We start from the raw sequence: 22,852 nt of genomic DNA on the forward strand, positions 1-22,852 counted from the left end.
AACTGGTGAATACCGCCTTGAGTGGGCACAAAATTAAAGCCAAGGTCAAGGGAGACAGAGTCCACCAATAGACCAAAAATAAAACACAAGTGACATCATGAGAGGAAAAGAAGCCAACAAATTGCACAAAGATCAAAGGCAAAAAAAGAGAAACATGTTTGGTCAATACTGGGCTTTCGAGCATTTCATGTGCTTGCGAGGCCCGTCCATCCATCCACACGACACTTCTTAACCATGCTATTCTAAACCGATGACAAGTCCAGCTTCAGCGCGGACAGGGCGCAGAGCGCGGATCCCACACATATCCCACAATCCCAGACCCCGGTGCCAACTCTCCTCCCTGGGAGGAAGGAGTCGTTTCTTCTAGGGTGACTGTAAAATAAAGCAACCTCTCCGAATCTCTTCGTCCAATAAGAAAGAAATGTTGGTCCGAACAAATAAAAACATCAATACACACATAAAAGGAAAAGGGTGAGAAGAGGAGAAAGGGAAACTCTTTTCTTTTCTTTTTAAATTTCCCGCACCCCTTTCCCTCCCCGCCTCCCCACGCCGCCTCCACTTGCAGCCGCGCCTCGGGAGACCGGGACCACGCACGGCTGGGCGGTCGGGGAAGGGGATTTGCAGGGGAAGCGGGACTGGCCAGACGAATCATTCGGGGTCCGATTTTTCCTGCCTTCGGTGGCAGTTCCTCCTCTGCTTCATTACTCGATTGCACACGCGGCCGGCTCTCGGCCCTCGATTGCTCAGGCCTATCACCCTGGGATGCCGCCTGCCGCCGCCACCGCCGCGGCTGCCGGGCTTGTGGGATCCGCGGCGGAGCCGGAGCCGGAGCCGGAGCCGCGGCGGGAGCCGTGGCCTGAGAGTTAGGGGGGGCGGGCCGGCTCATTCCTGCGTGGGGGCTGAGGACAGGCGGACGAGAGCCCGGGGCCACCGGCCCCCCTCAGGCTGAGGGAGCGGACACTCGGAGTCCCTGAGGCGGCGGCGGCGGCGAGAGCCGGTCAGAGGGGGCGGCCCCTGGCGGCGACGCCCCCAGCCCAGCCCAGCCCTGCCGGCCTCCCCGCAGCCCCAGCCCGAGCCGGGTCTGGCCGCGAGAGACGCCGGCGGGGGTTAAGGAAGGCGGCGCCGGGGGAGCAGGCGGGCGAGCCGCCCCTCCCGGGTCCTCCACGTCCCCTCCCGGGAGGGACCCACACCTGAGCCCGGACCCACCCCCGGCCGGGGCCACGCTGGATCCGCCTCCCGGCCTGGGTTCCGCCCGCCGGCTGCAGGTGGGCTGCGGCGCCCGAGCCGCGGGCAGTGGGCGGCGGGGACGGAGGTGAGCGGCTCCGCGCCGGCCGCCGCTGGGTCCTGCCCCCGCCGCGGCGCTCTCCTCCTCCTCCCCGCGGGCAGGGCGCCGAGCCGCGCGCCCGCCCCGCCGCCGCCGCCGCCGCTTCCTCGTCCCTCCGGGCACCATGGAGCTCTCGCCGTCGTCCGGAGGAGCCGCAGAGGCGCTGTCCTGGCCGGAGATGTACCCGGCACTGGAGTCCGACTCGCCGCTGCCCCCGGAGGAGCTGGACGCGGTTGTCCCAGTCAGTGGGGCCGTGGCCGGTGGCATGCTGGATCGGATCCTTCTGGAGTCCGTGTGCCAGCAGCAGAGCTGGGTCCGGGTGTACGGTAAGGACCACGGCCCGTTGTAGAGGCTGGTGTTTCTTTGCTCAGGCTAAATTCATCCCCTAGTCTCAGTCCCATCCCTCCCGGGTCAGTTTCCTACATCCCTTTTTGTCCTGGGGTGCGTTTCTGACAAGTTTCTCCACGCTAGCTCTTGGGGAGAGAGATGTGACTCAGAGTGGTCTTTGGACCCTTTCAGGCACCTGCAGTAAGTTTAAGGTTGAGTTGGGCTTTGCAGACTTAATTCTTAGGCGATTACTTCCCGGGAACTGTCAGCCAGTGTTCAAGAAGGTATGATAGAATACGGCATGAAAGCGAGTGAATGGGGTTTCATTTCTTTCTCTGGAGTGAGGCAAGACTGGAAACCAAGATGCTATGAAAAAGCTTTGCAGAGGATAAGATAATAATAAGATGAAAACCCCAGAATACTTATTTGGTGGGAAGAGACTCATCTATAACCTCTTTCTGAACCTCACTTTCCAAAGGCAACCTCTTAGTCCAGGGGGTGTGGATTGTTTCAGCTTGCACTATTGTTTCTGATTCTCTTTGTAAAGTGACTGGGTTGCTACTCAGCAAGTTAAAAGTGATGAACACACTAAAACTTTCCCTTTTTTGTATTCCTAGTAACCACCTCTTTAATTAAAACTGAATGATGAGATTGTATTAGAGTGAGCCTTGTGGCAGCATTAAAACCACGTTGGTTTTGAAAACTCATAGCCCAAGGATTTATAGCCTGGCATTCAGGACTGAGTTGTGGCTTTCCAAAATATTGAAACGTCACGATGTTTATTACTTAGCTCACATGAGCACAAAACACGTTAGTAATGTGGCTGAGTATAAGACAGCAAATTTGAGGCACCTGGGATCAAACACAACGTTAAGATGTTATCCTGCAGTCATGTGCATCAAAGCCTGCAGTCATCAAGTACATTATGTTGTTTTTTCTTCATCCTTGTGAACAGGGTATGTATTTACTATTCAGGAGTGACCAAGATTTAGACGTTGTCTCTCTGCATAGTTCTGTTGATTTCACTTCAAGTCTATCACTATCAGAAAGACCACAGACCCAAGAGTACAGAGATTGGAGTTTTTGTCTCAGTTGTGCCACTAAGTAGCTTTGTGATTTGGGGGAGATCAGGTCACTTTTTTGACCTCTGATTCCTCATCTGTAAAATGAGTGGATTGGATTAAATAATCTTTTGATGACCCTTTCAGTTCTAAAAATCCAGTAATTCTTATAGCCAATTCTTAAGGATTTACGTATGCACCACTTATTTTGCTGGATGTTTATAAAATGTTTCTTGATGTTATTCTAATTAACTGAAAGAATTAAAGCAAAGGAGTGGGAGATGATGCAAGGTCACCGAGTTCATTCTCAGCAGATTAAAAACTTTACTGCCTGATTTTCCATCCACTGCTAATCCCGCTTAGTTGATAATTTATAACAGAGGTTGATGAGAATCTGAAAATGAGCTTGAATTAGGGTATATTGTGGTTACAACATTTTCTCATTCTATTCTCCTTCCTATCCTTACACACTTCTTTGGCATATTGTTTTTTATGTGAAGTTAGAGATAGGGCCATGTTACTACAAGATTATGTATATAATATAATTCAGTATTTTATTGTCCAAAACTGTTCCGTCTGGTTTTCAAGACCTAGTGTTAACTATCATTCTTTGCGCGTAACCCATAAAAACATGTGCTTGTTTTTGTTCATTCCTAGGGCTGGATTTGTGAGAAGTGTGTGTGTGTGTGCATGTATATGTATACACATATATTCTTGAATATATATGTGTATACATATACATATGTATATATTCTCTCTCATGCACACATACATACTGTGTATTTCAGAGCCAAGCTACAGACTTTCCACTGCGTTGTAACTTTTTTCCTTCACTATCAATTAACCAGAACTTGTTTTTATTTACTGTTTAGTACTGCTTCTTTCCTTCCTCTAAGGCAGCTCATCCTGGATACTCCTTTGTTCTCTTTAGTTTGATGTAAATATTCCAAAACTATCTGAATGACTCTTGGCTGTTCTGTGTCCTTAGCTAGTTTTTAAGTCGCTTATTGTGTAACTCTGAAAAGCTGTGAAGAAAAAGAATAGAATGTAGAAAATCAATTTGGAAAATACTGGTTTGTTTTGGTTTTCTTGTTTACTTGTTTGTTTTGTGTGTTCAAAAACCTCTTTGTTTTGGAACATTTAGGTTCTTCTACACAATTTAAAGAGACTTTGATGAGTGTAGTCTAATGTTTTTTAAAGAAATCCAGAAATGAGAAACTAGTGTAGAGCATACAACTAGGGGTTGAGAACCTGGGTTTTCATTCTGCCTTTGCCACAAATTGGTTGTCTAACTTTGGGCAAGTAATTTTAACTCTGTGGGTCTAGGTTTCTACATAAAATGTGGAATCTGGAGTAATTGGTGTCTCTGGTCCATTTTAGCTTTAGAGTTGTCTGATTCTATGGCCTGGCCTATTATTTTACCTACAACTTGGCCTACCAGTTCCAGCTTAACTCTTGGGGCCAGGCATCAAGCAAGCCCCTAACTTAATGCATTTAAATCATGATTGTCAGGGGATCCTGGGGAGCACTTTTATCAAAAGGTCAATGAACTGAGTTCTGAAAGAAGACATGTTGAGGGCAGATGTATATTTGTTTGGAATGTTTTCACAATGATAGGAAGGTGGGGATGGGGCTCTTGCTCAGGTCTAGCTCATTCAGTTTTGAGACCTAACCTAAAATAGCCATGGGGGCTTTAAAGATAAGGTGCAAAATAAGGAGATGTGTTAAGAGCTGCTGGCTTCTGGCTGTGGTGCACATCCTCTGCAATAGATTTATGTTTGAAATCAGTATGCAAACAAACAACAACAACAAAAGTACCCCTCCCCCAAAGAATATCTTAACAGAATCTTTTAGGAACAATATTTTATTAGTTTGCCTCACTTGAAGCAAAATGTAAAGACTGGGCACTGTTTTGAGTTTCCTATTGATAGGTCTGGCTCTGTGGTCGATAATACGTGTATCCAGAGTTTTGTGGATTGCTGTTATTGGAAAACTTTTTTGGAGTATGTTCAGAGCTTTGTAATAGGTGGATCTATATTTAGAACACAAACAAATGCACATCTTTGAGACACAGCTAAGAAAATATTTATGCTGTCTTATCCTTCATTTTCTTTTAGTTGTAAAATGTTTCATTTGTTTTATTCCAGTATTATAATAAGTTGTGCTTGTGCCCTGTCAAGATTATAAAATTTTTGACACCAGGGAGTCTGTCTTGTTTATCTTTGTATTCCTATCTTGCCACCCCCTTTATTGTCACTGTGTCTAGCAGATTGGTACCTTGCTATTAGTAAGTTATTGTCTGTTGAATGTTGATCCATCTGTCCTTTGACCATTCAGATCTCAACCTGACTGTATGGGTGGTAGAGTAGCTTAAACAAAGGCATGCCACAAACAGCTAAATATGGATGCAGAACCCAAGAGCATCAAATGCAGAACATTTTTCGGATATTTATAGCCTCAAAGCAAAGTCAATTGGCTGAAAAAGCTCAGCAGCCTAGCAAAAGGAAACGGGAGCAGCAAAGCCAGCCTCACTGTCTGTGCTTTCTGGTAAACAATGAGAACATTAAAATTAACTACTTTACCATGAATGGATGGCAAGTGTAGGGCACTATTTGGGAGAAATTTAAGATATCCCTCTCTAGCGGTGGCTGCATTGGAGCTCTGCAGGCATCAGCACAACAGGTCTGCAAGTGTATGCACAGATGTGCTCTTGGATAACTAGAAGGGAGATATTGTTATCACAATAAAGTGATCACCAAGAAATCAAATACTTTTTAATTTTAATAGTATCAGCAGGTCTTACCTAAAATATTCAGCCAATAAAATAAATAACATTAACATTATTGTTTTCTGTTAAGCTTAGTATGCATCTCATTGTTTATTGATGACTGATAGGGACCTGCTGGAAAATTTCTAAAGGCTGATCCTCTTTCAGGGAGCAGAAAAAAAGGGAATTAATCATCTGCATCAAATACCATATAATTCTAGAAGTGTGACAATGGGAATTTGGTAAGAATTTCTTGTGAACTGGATATGAATTGATGGGGGCAGAAGTCTTAAACCTGGTTGTAGTAAATAATGTTGCTTATTCTTCACGAATTAAGACAAGGATGAGATATATGTCATTGCATTTTTGGAGATTGTCTGTGTATTTACTTAAAATGTTGCAACCAGTAAAAGTCCAGGAAATTGTTTCATTTTGGTTCAGTATGAATTAGATGTGACTCACTGGCCTTATACAAAATGTTCTTAACATAACTAACTTTGAATATTCTTAGCGAATCACTCATTCTTACATGTCTTATATATGCACCTCCTGACGCCTGTTTTTTTAAATTTGTGGATGAATGAAATTGTTCTACCAAGACTAAAAGTTTTGTGTGCTCTGTCTGGTTAATTGGTTGCTAGAAGAAAATCAGTGAATGTGTACCCATTACATCGCAAAACCTGTTCATGTTACTTAAGTGTTTTAATTTCCTCAGTACTGTTCATTGAATGTTTACAAACTAGTATTAATACTTTAGGAATTCTTGGGGTCTTAAGCTTGTGTTCAGTACTTAGGTTGTAGCATTGACTTTGAATGTTGACACATTAATTTCCCACGATCACCAAATACATTTTATACACATTAAGAGTAGACAGTTCTTTACTAAAATAAGAACTTCCAAGAATGCCTAGGCACACGCTGTTTGTCTTAAATTATATTGATTTCAGATAGCCCCATTTTTTTCTTCCTTTGAGAGAAAATTTGTATATCTCATTTAAATTGTATATTCTATTAATGTTTACAGATGATGGACAATTTCCTTTATAACATCTTAGTATTTTTCTACTGTCTATCCTGTTGGTTTATTGCTATTTCATTTTCAAAGAATGAAAATATTTTTGAAGAAGGGAACGTCCACAATCTGTTTTTCAAAATTGTTTGGACTAGAGTGCTTGAGAATTCAAAATTTTTTGATTTCAGGAAATATAGTATATATACAGTGACATAAACCCCCTATTGGGGTCTGGAGCAACATCCAAGAATCAGTCATGTTATATTTCTGCAATTAAACAAATGAATATTCACATTAAGTATGGTTTTGTTGGCGTAGGTCAGATTGTACTGCTAGAGAAGTTATGAAACAAGCTTTGGTTTTCAGAGCTTTCTGGGTTTAGGAATTGTAAGTGTGGATTTGAGGATCTGTACAAATTATCTGACGTAAATTATATGACGTTCTGGAACGCCCTTCTTTATTTCATAATAGTTTATAATGATTGCCTTTATCTTGTTCAGATAATAAAATTCAGTGCATACACCTTTAAAAATGATGTACAGTTGTGTCCAGTTATGTTGAATGAAATCAGTTTCTTATTTGCTAAGGAAAAGAGATTCACGTGACAGAGAAAGTAGGTTTTATTGAGATTACGAAGGAAATGGTGGCAAGGCCGCGGTTTCCAATGCTTTGTTTCATTAGGAAGAAGGATGAGGTAAGTTGAAGGGAGGGTTTATGTAATTGTTCTTCACAGTTCCTCTCTTCAGTGGCACAAAGTGGTTTGATCACCTTTTAAGCAGGTGAACCACAAAAAAGCATTCAACTAATGACTGAGTTAATCCAGAAAAAATTTAGCTGTCTGCTCCCTTGTCCCTCCCTGTTGGAATAACTTTTAAGTAAGTAGAGAGGTGTTTGGTCTTGTTAACAAGGAGGAGGAGTTTAAAGTGTGCAGAGGACACTTGAATTTGCTTTGTCCTGTCTAGGCGGAGGGATAATTGTTCTCTGATGTTCCTAAAAACACCTTTCCTCCTGAAGGCTATCAGGTGCTCTTCAAGACCTGTAGGTAGAGAACCGTTTACAGATTTAATGTAGCTTATTTTCTAGTGGACAGGCAGCCATCAAGAAGTACCTGATATGCAAATAGTAGGGAAAAGCCGTCAGGAAGCCCAGTGCCTTGGTGTTAGTGGGTGTCTGGTAAACAAAAGAAATAAAAATTGAACCCTTGAAGGCATGACAGCATTTCATTTGCTTGCCTGTGATACAGAAGTCATCTTCCTTATCTCTATGCAGGGTTCAAATGTTGGGAGTCTAAGTTTTACCTTCCCTTACCAAGTGTTGGTTACATTACTTAGTCGTCTGTGTCTGCTTTGCTCATAAGGGTCCCATTTAGATCGTGATTGTATTTTTATTCCTCCATCAATTGTCTTCAACATCGCTCAAGTTCTATTCATGTTGTGTCATTTTCAGTAGGCTTTCTAGAAGTACCCCCTACGCTACTCCTGAGTCTAAGAGATTGATAACACTTGCAGATACTGTTTGGGAGGGTGAAAATTTAGAGAGGAAAGTATTTAACATAAGGCAGGAGAACAAAATTCAGGAGGTTAGTGTGAAAAGTTACAAAGAAACTTCAAAGTTGACAGTCCTAAATATTTTTCAAAACAGTTCTGTAAGTTTCCTCATTAAGGAAACTGGCTCAGGAAGTTTAGCTTATTCCCAAAATTGGAGACAAATTCCACAGTTGGTCAGGATTAGAACTCTTAACCTCAGATTCCTTAGCCTCCTGTTTTAGCATCTAGATCTTACTGCTTTCCCTTAGGGAGGTGGCCTTTCAAAGCTGAAGGTCAGGAAAACTCGACAGTGAGAAATACCAGATTGTTAGTTTCACAGTCTTTAAGGGAAATGCTGGAAGTACCATTACCTAGGTAACAGAAAACAAAAATGGACAAAACATCCAGAAAGTAGGAGGATGAGAATAATCTCATAGTGATCCTTAAGAGGGCAGATTAGATATTTTTCTTCTCTGTTTTCCTAAATTCTTTATTCTGCAATTGGAAGTGATGTTTTAAGGAAATTTGAATGTTTCATTTATGATACTTAGAACCTTAGAAATACCTAATAACTTTCTACCTTTCCTTTTAACTTCTAACCTCTCTCATTTATATCATTAAAAAATTAATCTTTTTCTAATTTTGAATAAAATCTGTGTTTAATATAAAGGATTTTTAATTATGAGAAAATCCAAAGAAAATCCAAATCGTCTGTAATTTCATGTCTCAGAGATAACTACTCTTTTAATATTTTATTTTAGTCTTTTCTGTGTACAAATGTACATTTTTGTACATATTTGGTGTCATAGTGCATATACTTTGTATCCTGCCTTTTTTCTCTTAACAGTGTATTTTCTTATGTTTTGAAAATGTTTAAAATTTTTTCAAATATATTCTTATTTTTAATTTAATTTTAAAAATAGGTAATACATTTTCTTCTTTCAAAGTTCAAAAGGTATAAAAAGATATTCCATGAGGTATCTCTCACCCCTCCTCTCCACTTCTTTCTTACCATCTGGCAGGCAATCATTGTCCCTTCTACACAATTAATAAATGTTTGAAATTCTTGGCTATGCTTCCATACCTATTCCATCCACATAGAAGCAGATAAATAGATGTGTAAAAACTCTGCCAAGAATGGAGTCCGAGAAATTTAGTTAAAAAAAATCCTGGGTCATGTTTTTGCAAGGTTAATGAAATGACTAGAGCAGGCCTGCAAAAAGGAGGTTGGCTGGGTGTGCTGGGGGTCTGGAGCCAGTTGTTAATTGCTTTATATCTGAATTGATATCATAGTTTTTACTTTGTGTATGCTTTTTTCTCCTGTTTTTTGGGAGGGAAGATTAGCCCTGAGCTAACATCCACCACCAATCCTCCTCTTTTTGTTGAGGAAGATTGGCCATGAGCTAACATCTGTGCTCCTCTTCCTTTATTTTATATGTGGGTCGCCGTCACAGTGAGTGATGTACATGGCCATTGATGAGTGGTATAGGTCTGCGCCCAGGAACTGAACCTGGGCTGCTGAAGTGGAGCGTGCTGAACTTAACCACTAGGCCACAGGGCTGGCCCCTCCTTTTTTACATAAGTGATAACCCATTATAGGAATCTATCTGCACCTTGTGTTATTCCTCCCTCACCTCCCCCCTCCACACACACTTGTTGATACATATTGGGTATATTTTCCTGTCAACTTGTAAAACAGTTCCTCATTCTTTTTATGGCTGCATAATGCTTGGATAAGTCATAATTTATTTAACCAGTTCCCAGGTTTTGCTGGTACAAGTGATAGTGCAGTGAATAATCTTGAAAGTAAGCAATTTTGGTTGGGTATACCTATATAAGAAAAATTCGTGGAATTGGAATTGCTAGGTCAAGAAACATGTATTTGTAATTTTGAAAAATATTCCCAAATTGCTCTTCCTAGGGGTTGCACCTATTTATATTTCACCAGCAATGTATGAGATTACCTATCTCCCCACACATAGGGAATTATCATGAATTTTTAAATCTTAGAATCTGAAAGGTAAAAAATAGTCTTAGTTTAATTTTTCACATCTCTTACATTAAATGTGATTGAATATTTTTTCAAGTGTAAGAGCCATTTAAATATATCCTTTTCTGTGAGCTGTATGTATCTCTTGATCATTTTTATTGAGCTGTTGGATCTTTTTCTTAGTGATTTGTAGGAACTCATCCTATATTAAATGAAGAGCCCTGTATCGGTGATGATTAGTTGCCAGTGTTTTCATTTGTCTTTTTTTTTCACTCCATGAGGAAATTATTTTTAAGCAGTTGTGTGTTTCAGTCTTTTCTTTTATAGCTTCTTGGTTTTATGTCATAATTAGAATGGCCTTTCCCATTCTGAGGTTATAAAATAATTCTCCCATGGTTTGTCTGGTACTTCTTTGTTTCATTTTCCACATTTAAATCTTTGATCCATTTGGAATTCATTCTGATAGAAGATATGAGATATAGGTACAATTTCATTTTTAGGAAGATGGCTTTCCAGTTGTCCTAAAACTACTTGTTGACTGATCCATCTTTTCCCCACTGATTTGAGACTCCTCTATCTTTACTAGATAGATCGCCATTTGTATTTTGGTTTATTTCAAGGTTTTCTATTCTGTTGGTCTGTCTATATGCATATGCCAGTATCACGCTGCTTTATTATGGGGCTTTATAGTATGAAAGTATAATTTGTTAGTGACTCTAATTTAAAACATAACTTATTTAACCATTATCCTGTTTTGGGCATTAACATTTTTCAAAATTGTTATATTAAGTCTACTGATTGTCTTTGTGCAGAAGTCTTTGAATTGAACTTCTAACTATTTCCTTAGGCTGAATTCCTAGAAGAGTGTGTTTTTAAAGACCGGAGACTTAGTGCCAAATTGGTACACCCTTCCTGGAAAGCAGTTACTGCCACAAGTATATGAAAGTATGGCTCATAATTTTAAGTCCTACTTCTGTATTGCTACTTTCAATATATTGAAATATTTTTTGTTTTGAGGAAGATTAGCCCTGAGCTAACATCTGCTGCCAGTCCTCCTCTTTTTGCTGAGGAAGACTGGCCCTGAGCTCACATCCATGCCCATCTTCCTCTACTTTATATGTGGGATGCCTGCCACAGCATGGCTTGCCAACCGGTGCCATGTGTGCACCTGGGATCCGAACCGGCGACCCCCAGGCTCCAAAGGGGAATGTGGGCACTTAACTGCTGTCCCACTGGCCCGGCCCCCTGCTATTTTCTTTTTCCTCTTTTCACCCACAAAAGTCTAGTACTGTGTTAATAACTGAATTTTGTAGAATTGGATTAATTTAGGTATGTCCTAGAGAAGTTTATTATAATGTCAAAGCCAAATTCAAAGAATGACAACAAGAACTAATATTAATGACAAAACTAATTTAAAATCTTTTCTTCAGGGCCAGCCTGTGGGTTTGGACAAATGTATAATGACATGTATCTACCATTATAGTATCATGCAGAATATTTTCACTCCTCTAGAAATCCTCTGTGCTCTTCCTATTCATCTCTCTCTACGTCATAACCCCTGGAAATCAGTGATATTTTTATTGCTTCCATAGTTTTGCTTTTTCCAGGACGCTAAATAGTTGGAATCATACCCAAATTTTCTTTTATCAGTTAGCTGTTTTGTTTAGCATGTAATACGTATTCATAAGCTTGCCTTGCTAAGTCAGAAAGGAGCAAACTTAGGAAGAAAATCGTTTAACTTTTCACAGTGGTATAGAACAGTTTCAGAGTGAAATGAAAAAAAGACTCCTGTAGCCAGTTAATATTGTAGAGGTTTGTAGGAAATTTTGTTTGAATTAAATTTGGTCAGGATGTAATTTGTAAATATCTTGCTCCCTTGATTCCCTTAGGCTTGACTGTCTCTAATTTTCTGTGTATTTGTAAATTTCAAGAATGCCCCTGAGGAAACCCAAGGCCTTTCTCAGCATGCTCCTATTTTGAAATGGGCCAGTTTTGCCCAAGTGGTTGGTGATTAGTCTGTATCAATGGACAGACCTTGAAAAAGATGGCCAGTACAGTAGCTAACAAAAGATGTTTCAATGTCTAAAAAATGACTCTACCTTTGGTATTTTCTGGTTTCATAAAGACTTCTTAGTAGTTTTCCTTTATACAGACTGAAGATGTATACACTTATTTTTGGCTCTAACTTGATAACATAATTAAGAAAGAACAGAATCATATGTGATGATTCTTGTTGAAGTAGAAAGTTACGCCAGAGGATTTGATATGGCCATATTTCTTGCTGTTTTGTTCAGGTTAGAAAGTCCTAAGTCAATCTCTTGCAAGTATACACGAAATCACTTTAAGAAGAAATTTTTAATTATTTGCACTTCAGATTATGTTTTTGGTGTACACTGTGATTGAGAGAGGTTTTATGTTGTAATGTCTATTGGCTGGTAATCTTTCTTTTTCTGTAGTTTTACTGGCAATGGTAATGTTTCCCATATGTAACCAATAATGTTATTCCATTTACCTGTGAGTGTATTATGTATAGTTATGTTTTTACAAAGTTGTTTTTTTCCTACAATCTCAAAATACCCTGCATTTTTTTTCTTTTAACAAATTCGTGAAACATGATAAACCTTTTCTCCATTCTATTGGGGAAGTAATTATGAAAAAGTAGTTTAAAGGTTCTTGGTGAACTAAGATTAGAATCGGAGTTCCAATCTAGTACTTTTTTTGAAAGATTACCCTGTCTCTATTGTTTAAGTTCATCGTTACTATTTCCAATTTAATGTATTTGTGTTAAAATGTATCACAAGCTGTTTAAAGTAGCATTTTTATGCTTTTCTGAGTTGTCTTAGAATTTAGCAGTATGTCTTATTCTAGCTTTTCTGCCATTTTCAGAGCCATGTAGGTCAGAACGAATATTGACTTCTTCATTGGTGAGTGGCGGGAATAAAAGTGAGGATGCCAGGTGGAGTAACCAGTAAATTCTTTTGCATTAATTCATTTTCTTTTATTGTGGTAAAAGTGCATACCAAATTTCATTTTAATCACTCATAAGTTTACAATTCATTGACATTAAATACATAGACAGTGTTTTATCACCCTCACCATCATCTGTACCCCCAATTTTTTTTTTATCATTTCCAACAAAATCTCTACCTATTAAACCATAACTCTCCCTTTTCCCCTCCCTAGCCCCTGGTAACCTCTGTTCTACTTTCTGTCTCTAGGGATTTGCCTATTCTAGGTAACTCATATAAGTAGAATATACAAAGTTTGTCCTTCTGTATCTAACTTATTTTACCGAAGCATAATGTCTTCAAGGTTCATCCTCGTAGCATATATCAAAGTTTCATTTTTTTAATGGCTGAGTAATATTCCAGTGTATGTATATACCACATTTTGTTTACATTCATCTGTCAATGGACACTTGGGTTGCTTCCACCTTTTGGTTATTGTGAATAACGCTGACCTAAACATTGGTGTGCAAGTATTTTTTCAAGATCCTGCTTTCAGTTCGTCTGGATGTCTACCTAGGAGTGTGCTGGGTCTCATGGTAGTTCTATGTTTAACCTTTTGAGAAACAGTCAAGTTTTTCCATAGTGTTGCACTGTTTTACATTTCTACCAGCAGTGCACAAGGGTTCCAGTTTCTCTGCATTCTTAGCCACATTTGTAATTTTCCATTCTTTCGGATTATAGCCATCCTAGCAGTGTGAAGTGGTATCTCGTTGTGTTTTTTTTTTTCTGCTTTATCTCCCCCAATCCACTCCAGTACATAGTTGTATATCTTAGTTGCAGGTCCTTCTAGATGTGGTCATTGTGGTTTTGATTTGCATTTCCCTAATGATTAGTGATGTTGAGGATCTTTTCATGTACTCATTGGCCATTTGTATGTTTTCTTTGTAGAAATGTCTATTCAAGTTCTTTTTTTGGTATTAATTCTTAGTAGAAGTATTTGTATTTTTCAAATTGTTAGTGATAGAGTTAATTACCTATGTATTAATATTAACTCTAGTAACAGTGACAGTCATAATCATAATTATAACAATGACAAGGTAAAACTTCCTGGGTGCTTACTATGAGCCAGGCACAGTTCTGGGTGCTTTTTGCCTATTAATTTATTTAATCTTGGTAACTATGCTATGAGGTAAACACTATTGTTATCCTGATTTTATCAATGAGGAATCAGAGGCTGATGTGGAATTTGAATCCAGGCAGTTTGTTCTTGAGTCTGTGCTCTTAACTACTATATAATTTGGCTTCTCACCAGTAAAAAAAATTCAAACTGTTATTAATAAAGAGCATTCAGTGTGATGTTTGTTAATTTGAATCTTGAACCTGTAGTTTACCTGTGTGTTTTATATAGCACCATGACTATAATGATGTTTGATCTGTTGGATATGCTTTGGATGTTATGTTGCATTTATGGAACATCTTAATAGAGTTGTTCAAGTTTTATTAATTGTAGACAACGTGGGAAAGCTGTATGTGGGTGAGTGGTGTGAATATTTCTATATTTTAAAAGGTTAAACAAAGTCTGTTAGCTATCTAAAATTTTTGTATTTTGAGCAGTAATAGAAAATATGAAAATAGTTTTTCTTTTATATAAAAGCATGCCTTTCTAGGCCTACTGATCAAGCCAGTGAGAATACTGATATTTAAGAGACCAGACAACCTTGGAAGAACCATGAATTGTATTCATCTGGGGCATGGCTTTATTTATTCCAGGATTTACATTTCAAGTGGCTCTCTGCTTTAATATCAATAATTCTAGGAAAGAGAACCCACTTTCATAGAACCAGGTAAACCCAAATGTTGGTCAGAGGTTGGCTGTACAACAGACATTTTAGGGTATTTATTGAATTCACATTTTTTTCCTGAAAGCCCGGAACACTGGCCTCTTGGTGGGCCTGGTTCGCTGTCATCTTAGTTGGTTCCTCTTGAACCTGGCTATCCTTAGGGTGCGTTTGCTTTATGATTTAGACATATCCTAAGGTTTGTATTTCAAGAAGTCTAAACTTAAAGCAAGATTTATACACAGTAAAGAGTGTGAATCAGTCCCGAAATTTAACTTCTTTCCTGCTGGTTGATTGTAGTTCTTCAAAATCTGTGATTCTCTTGAGCGATGGGCGATCTAGCAATGGGAAGTGAGTTATATAGACTTATGTTCTGATCAATTCATATATCTTTAAAAAAACAATTTAGTAAGATAATTGACATACAACAAACTACACATATTTAAAGTATAATTTGGTGTGTTTTGCCACAGCATGGCCACCGGTGAGTGGTGTAGATCCATGCCTGGGAACGGTTGAACCTGGGCTGCCAAAGTGGAGCATGCTGACCTTAACCACTAAGGCACGGGGCTGGCCCCTATTTCCACTTTTTTGGCAATGACAAATAAACCTTCTGTGAACATTTGCATATAAGTCGTTGTATAGACATATGCTTTTATTTCTCTTGGGCAAATACCTAAGAGTGGAATGACTGGGTCATATGTGGTAGGTATATGTAGGTACATTTTCAGAAGCTACCAAACTGTTTTTCTAAGTGCTGGTGCCATTTTACCACCAGCTAGGTATGAGAGTTCCAGTTTCACTGCCTTACCAACACTTGGTATGGTAAGTCTTTTTAATTTTAGCCATTCTAAGAGGTGTGTAGTGATATCTGTCATGGTTTTAATTTGCATTTTTCTGATGACTAATGATCTTGAGCTTCTTTTCATGTGCTTATTAGACACTCATCTGTCTTTAGTGAAATATCAAATCAAATCATATGTCCATTTTTAAGATAGGTTTGTCTTATTGAGTTGTATGAATTCTTTATATATTCTGGATACAAGTCATTTATTAGATATGTGATTTGCAATTGTTTTTTCCCATTCTGTGACTTGCCTTATCATACTCTTAACAGTATCTTTAATGAATAGAAGCTCTTTATTTTGATAGAGTTGATTTATCAATATTTTCTTTTCCTTTTGTGCATTGTGCTTTCAGTATTTTATTTAAGAAATCCTTGTCTAGCCCAAGATCACAAAGATTTTCTCCTAAAAGTTTTATAGTTTTAGGTCTATGATCCATTTTGATTTTGTTTTTGTGTATGGTGCAAAATAAGATTGAAATTCATTGAAAAAAATATGGACATCTAATTGTTCCGACACCACTTGTTGGAAAGACTATTCTTTCTGCACTCAAATGCTTTTGTATCTTTGTTGAAAATCAAATGTATGTGTGTCTATATCTCGACTCTATTATTTTCCATCCTTCTATTGTCTATCTTGACTCACAAGCATACCTTTTTTTTTTTGCTTAGGAAGATTCGCCGTGAGCTAACACCTGTTGCCAGTCTTCCTCTATTTTGTATGTAGGCAGCATGGCCACTGATGAGTGGTGTAGATCCACGCCCGGGAACTGAACCCGGGCTGCCAAAACGGAACACACCTAACTTAACCACTGGGACTGGCCCACAAGCATACTATTTTGATTCCTATAGATTTATATTATTATATTATATTATATCATAATATATTGTACTACTATAGGTTTATTTTAAGTTTTGAGATCAGGTATAAATCCTCTAACTTTTTCAAAGTTATTTTGGCTATTCTAGGTCATTTGCATGCGCATATGAATTTTACGCTCAACTTCTCAATTTTATGCAAAAAGCCTGCCGGGATTTTGATTGAGATTGTGTTGAATCTGTATATCAATTTGGGGAGAATTAATATCTTAACAATATTAAGTCTTTCAATCCAGGGACACCATACATCTCTTTATGCATTTTGTCGTCTTTAATTTCTCTCTACAAACTTTTCAGTGTACAGGTCTTACACATCTTTTGTTAGATTTACGCTGAAGTATTTCATGATTTTTGATGAAATTATAGATGGTATGATTTAAAAAATTTTAATTTCCAATTATTTGTTGTTAGTATATAGAAATACAATAAATTTTTGCATTTTTGTCTTGTATCCTGCAAACTTGCTGTACTCACTTGTTATTTCTAGTGGATTTTTTGTAGATTCTCTTGGCTTTTTTATATAAAGGATCATGTATATCGTCTGTAAACAAAGATAGTTTTATTTCTTTTCTAGTCAGGATGACTTTTATCACGTTTTCTTGCCTGATTACACTGATTGGAACCTCCAGGATAATGTTAGTAGAAGTGGTGAGGAGCAGACAGCTTTGTCTTCTTCCTGCTCTGAGCGGGAAACTTTTCAGTCTTTTGCCATTGAAATATGATGTTAGCTTTAGGTTTGTTTGTTTGTTTGTAGATGCCCCTTATCAATTTAAAGACGTTCCCTTCTATTCCTAATTTCCTGAGAGTTTTCTTTTTTAATCAGAAGTGGATGTTGGATTTTGTCAAATGTATTTTCTGCGTCTATTGAGATGATCGTATGGTTTTTATTTTTTAGTGTTAATATTAATTACATTGAATTTTGAGTTTTAAACCAACTTGCTACTTGGTTGTGATGTATTATTATCCTTTTTATGTGTTGTTTGATTTGATTCGCTAAAATTTTGTTAAAGAATTTTGTGTCTATATTCATGGAGGAATATTAGTTCATAGTTTTCTTGTGATACCTCTCTGGGCTTTGGTTTCAGAGTATGTTAACTTCATAGTGTGTGTTGTAAACTATTCCTTTCTTTTTAAATTTTGGGGATGAGTTTGTGTAGAAGTGGTATTATTTCTTTCTTGTATGTTTGGCACAACTCATCAGAGAAGCCATCTGGACCTGACCCTTGTGGAAAGATTTTTCACTTCAAATCCAATTTCTTTAATAGACATAGGGCCGCTTAGGTTATTCATTGCTTCTTGATGAGCTTTTGTTGTTTGTGTCTTTGAAGGAATGTGTCTGTTTTTTGTGAGTTGTCAAATGTATCAGCATAAAATTGTTCATAGTATTTCCTTATCCTTTTAATGTCTTTAGAATCTCTAATGACGTTACCTCTCTCTTTCTTGATATTAATTTGTGTCTTCCCTATTTTATCCCCAGTTAGCCTAGTTTAGGTTTATCAGTTTTATTGATCTGAGAATCAGCTTTTGGTTTCATTGTCTTTTTTTCTATTTCTTTTCTTTCTTTAAAAAAAAAATTTCACTGATTTCTGTTCTGGTCTTTATTATTTGCTTTCTTCTGTTTACTTTGAGTTTCATTTGTTATTCCTTTGCTAGTTTCTTAGTGTAGAAGCTGAGGCCATTGATCCATTGATTTGAGACCCTTCTTCCATTCTAATAAACACATTTTCGTGCTATAAATGTCTCTAAGTACTGCATTAGATGTTTCCCCGAAATATGTTGTATTTTCATATTCATTCAGTTTAAAATAATTTCTCATTTCTCTTTTGACTTCTTATTTTACCGATGGGCTATATAGAAGTCTGTTATATACTTTGCAAATATTTGAGGGTTTTCCAGATATCTTTTTGTTACTGATTTCTGGTTTGTGGTCAAGAATATACTTTGTATGATTTGAATCCTTTTAAATGTACTGAGACTTGTTTTATGGCCCAGGATATAGTGTGCACTTAAAATGAATGTGTATTTTGCTGTTGTGGAATGGAGTGTTTTATAAATATCTGTTAGGCCTAGTTGGTTGATAGTGTTGTGCAAGTATTCTCTATTCTTCCTGATTTTCTATCAATTATTCAGAGAGATTTGTTGAAGTCTTTGGTTATAATTGTGGATTTGTCTGTTTTTCCTTGTAGTTCCATCAGGTTTTGCTACATGTATTTTGAAGCCCTATCGTTAGGAGCGTAAACATTTAGGAGGATTATGGTCTCCTGTTGAGGACATAATGTCATTGTGTACTTTATCATTATTAAATGGTCCTCTTTATGTCTGCTGATATTTTTTGTTCTAGAATCGATTTTATCTGATATTAATATAGACGTTTCACCTTTCTTGTGATTTATGTTAGCATGGAGTATCTTTTGTCTATCCTTTTACTTTTAACCCACTTGTCTTTTTATATTTAAAGTGAGTTACTTGTGGGGAACATAGAGTTGGGTCTTGGTTTTTTATCTAGTCTTTCAAATGGGGTATTTAGGCCATTTATATTTAATGTGATTATATTTAATTGTTTATATTTAATGTGATTGGTTGGGTTTAAAATGAATGGTTGAGTTTAATTAGTTAATTAATTTATTGATTTATTTTTTGAGGAAGATTAGCCCTGAGCTAACATCTGCTGCCAATCCTCCTCTTTTCGCTGAGGAAGACTGGCCATGAGCTAACATCTGTGCCCATCTTCCTCTGCATTATATGTGGCATGCTTACCACAGCTTAGCTTGCCAAGGAGTGCCATGTCCGCACTTGGGATCCTAACCAGTGATCCCTGGGCTGCCGAAGCAGAACATGCAAACTTAACTGCTGCACCACCAGGCCGGCCCCATTTCTTCTCCTTTTTGAAGGTGCTGATTTTTGGCAAGCAAAGTCAGGTTTTCTAGATTTAGGCCAAACTTCCTATGCTTCCTTTTTTTTTTTTTAAAGATTTTATTTTTCCTTTTTCTCCCCAAAGTCCCCAGGTATATAGTTGTGTATTTTTAGTTGTGGGTCCTTCTAGTTGTGGCATGTGGGACGCCGCCTCAGCATGGCCTGATGAGCAGTGCCATGTCCGTGCCCAGTATTCGAGCTAGTGAAACCCTGAGCTGCTGAAGTGGAGCGTGTGAACTTAACCACTCGGCCATGGGGCCGGCCCCCCTATGCTTCTTATTAGCAGGCAGTTAAGCTACAAAATCATGCTATTAGGTTAAAAAAACCCCTAATTTTTGCTAAATATACAGTGGGAAGAGAAGGGAGGGAGAGGAGCTGGTTAGGGGTCTGCCTTTGGCACACAGACTACATGTTGCAGTGCAGGCATGACAATGATGTCTATACTTGTTGGTTCACCATAGATATTTTGACTGAAAAGAAAACATTGACTTAGGAGCAAATATGTATGTTTGCAGGTCTAACCTAAGGCAAAATTATTTATGGGCCCTGTCCTAATGGTGCTTATAGTTTAGTCAGGGAAGTAATTATTAGTCAAATAAACACAAAATAAATGTAAAATTACAATTCTAACAAATACCATATAAGAAAGTACATGGTGTGATAAGAGTGTATAACTCAAATGATCTAATTTAGTTTGGGAGAATAAGGCAGACTTTCTCGAGGAAGTGACTAAAATTTAAAGGGTGAGTAGGAGTTAACTAGGTGAATGGGGTTAGGAGGTGAATGGGGTTAGGAGTGAGTGAGTGTTCCAGGCGAAGCGGACAGCATGTGCAAAGGTCCTGGTGTTAGCCTGGCAAGTTTGAGGAACTCTGAATAAATACCAGAGTATTCACAATATATACAAATATCAAATCATTATGTTGTAATTAATGTAATGTTGCATGTCAGTTATACATCAATACGAAAGAAAAAAGAAAGAAAAGACTGCAGTGGCTGAAGCACAGATAATGAGAGGGCACACGGTATAAGGTGAAGCTAGAGGAGTAGCTGTGTGTCAGGGATTTCAGTTGGAAGGCGATGCCTGGTGTCTTTACTTTAGAAAAGACCGCTGGCTGCAGTGTAGAAGATAGATTGGTGTGGAGCAGGGAGACCAGTCAAAAGGTATTGTTGTGGTTTGGGCAAGAGATGATGATAATTCAGGCGAGGGATGTGGTGGTGGAGAAGAAAGTAGACAGATGTGAGAGAGATTTAGGAGGTTAAAATGGATAAGCTTTGGTCAAGGATTAGACATGGGGCAGTGAGATATGGGGAGAATTGGGGAGATGTGTCAAGGGTAACTTCCAGGTGAATGGTGAATGGATATTGGAGGGGTGTTGGTACTGTTTGCTGAGATATAGTTTTTTCCCCAGTGAACTAGAAGTATTTTTATTCCAGGGAAATGTGTATTTTATTTAGGGATATTTCAAAATCCTATTCATCCTTTAGGACCCAGCACAAATATGACTTCTTCCTTGAGGTCTTTCTTGACATCTCTTTGCCTGCTTTGCCTGCTTTCCCCTATAGCTAGAAGCCACCTTTCCCTTCTCTGAACGTCTGTTAAACTTTGTTTATATTTCTATTATGAAACATTTCATCATCTAACTTATATTCTGCTTATTTATACATATGTTTTATTTCCCTTATTGTATTGAAAACTGCTTATTAAAAGGGAATTTTATTCATTTTGATAGTTTCACTACTAACAGTAACTATTTCTTTAATGAACACCTACTGTGGCCTTAGGAAGGTATGGGTTTCATGAGGGAGTATGCTATTTCCATAAATTAAAACTCTTGTGTCCATTAAGATATCCACATACAAGAAGAATTCATCCATGATTCCATTATTTAGATCATTAACCATTATTAAACATGACCTTTTGTTTTTTAAAAAAGGTACTGCTTCAGTTAAATATGAATACTTTTGCTCAGAGTTTTTTTAACAAAATGGGTTGTTAATGTTTGTAATTATTGATTTAATTCATCAGTCTGCAGTTGATGAGCAAAGCATAGGGTTATATAATGCCTAACATTTGTATAGGACTTAATGAATGTTCAGAGTATATTCACGCATATGTCTCAATCCAGTCTCATAACAACTCTGTTAGATAGGTAAGATAAATATTGTTGTTGTCATATTGCAGATCCATTGCATATATTGAAGGATACTTTTGAAAACCTTGAAATGAGATTATTTGGTGTTTTCATAGATCAAAATATTCCCTTTAACTTTCTCTAACAGAGTTAATAGAAGCCTTTGAGTTAATAAAGTCAGTGATACTATTGTAAATAGTAATCTTTTTGATGGTTTGACATAACTTTTTGGACTACCATCTCAATCAGGTTCAATTTCCAAGATGAACTCAACTCCAACCCATTCTGTTCAAGCCTTATGTGATGTTTTCATATTTTTATTAAAAAGGGTCTTAAATGTGTCTTCCAAATAATTAGTAAACTGCATTTTAAAATAGATTTATTTATGGGCCGGCTTGGTGGCGTGGAGGTTAAGTTTGTGTGCTCCACTTCAGTCGCCTGGTGTTTGCTGGTTTGGATTTCAGGTGCGGACATGGCAGTGCTTGGCAAGCCATGCTGTGGTAGGCATCCCATATATAAAGTAGAGGAAGATGGGCATGGATGTTAGCTCAGGACTAGTCTTCCTCAGCAAAAAGAGGAGCATTGGCAGCAGATGTTAGCTCAGGGCTAATCTTCCTGAAAAAAAAAATCGATTGATTTATATTTAAAAATAAAATATCCCTTGATTGAAGGAAATATTAAGATCTTATAAGTAAAGCACAGTTAAGATTTGGAATATGATAATATGATTCTTTCAAGTTCTTTTAATGTGATATAGAGAATCAGAGCATGATCCCAGTAACCTCCTTTTCCCCAAGTTTTCACAAATCACCTGTTTTCATGATACATTTTCAAGTTTTTCCAGGTAAGTGTCATTAGACTTACTGGTCTCTAGTTTCTGAGACTTACTCTTGACTGCTTCATGAAAATCAGTACAATGTTTTCTTTATATAGGATCACCTTCAGAAATTTTGTGGATAAATTTTTTTTATCTCTTGTTCCAATTTCCTCTTAATGTTTCTTCTTTAAAAAAATATATTTTCGGGGCCAGTCCCATGGCCGAGTGGTTGGGTCTGCGTGCTCCATTTCGGCGGCCCGGCATTTTGCCGGTTCGAATCCTGGGTGCGGACATGGTACCGCTCATCAGGCCATGCTGAGGCGGCGTCCTGCATGCCACAACTAGAAGGACCCACAACTAAAAATACACAGCTATGTACTGGGGGGCTTTGGAGAGAAAAAGGAAAAATAAAATCTTTAAAAAAATGTATTTTGTTCACTAAGGGATTAAAAATTTGTGTTTATGTAGCTCTTG

The 22,852-nt window shown here is 38.1% G+C and overlaps 1 protein-coding gene across 4 annotated transcripts in view; it reads left to right on the forward strand.

Annotated features, from left to right (window-relative positions):
• Nucleotides 1–754: 754 nt before the first annotated feature.
• Nucleotides 755–22,852, forward strand: part of RASAL2 (RAS protein activator like 2) — a 364,089-nt gene continuing 341,991 nt past the window's right edge. For 3 of the 4 annotated variants that reach the window (XM_070266178.1, XM_070266179.1, XM_005609568.4), the window contains exon 1: nt 755–1,650. In XM_070266178.1, the coding sequence (XP_070122279.1) occupies nt 1,449–1,650 (202 nt within the window). In that variant the 5' untranslated portion in view covers nt 755–1,448. 4 annotated transcript variants of the gene reach the window in all.

This window comes from Equus caballus, chromosome 5, assembly GCF_041296265.1.
Source record: "Equus caballus isolate H_3958 breed thoroughbred chromosome 5, TB-T2T, whole genome shotgun sequence".
Classification (NCBI taxonomy): Eukaryota; Metazoa; Chordata; class Mammalia; order Perissodactyla; family Equidae; genus Equus; species Equus caballus.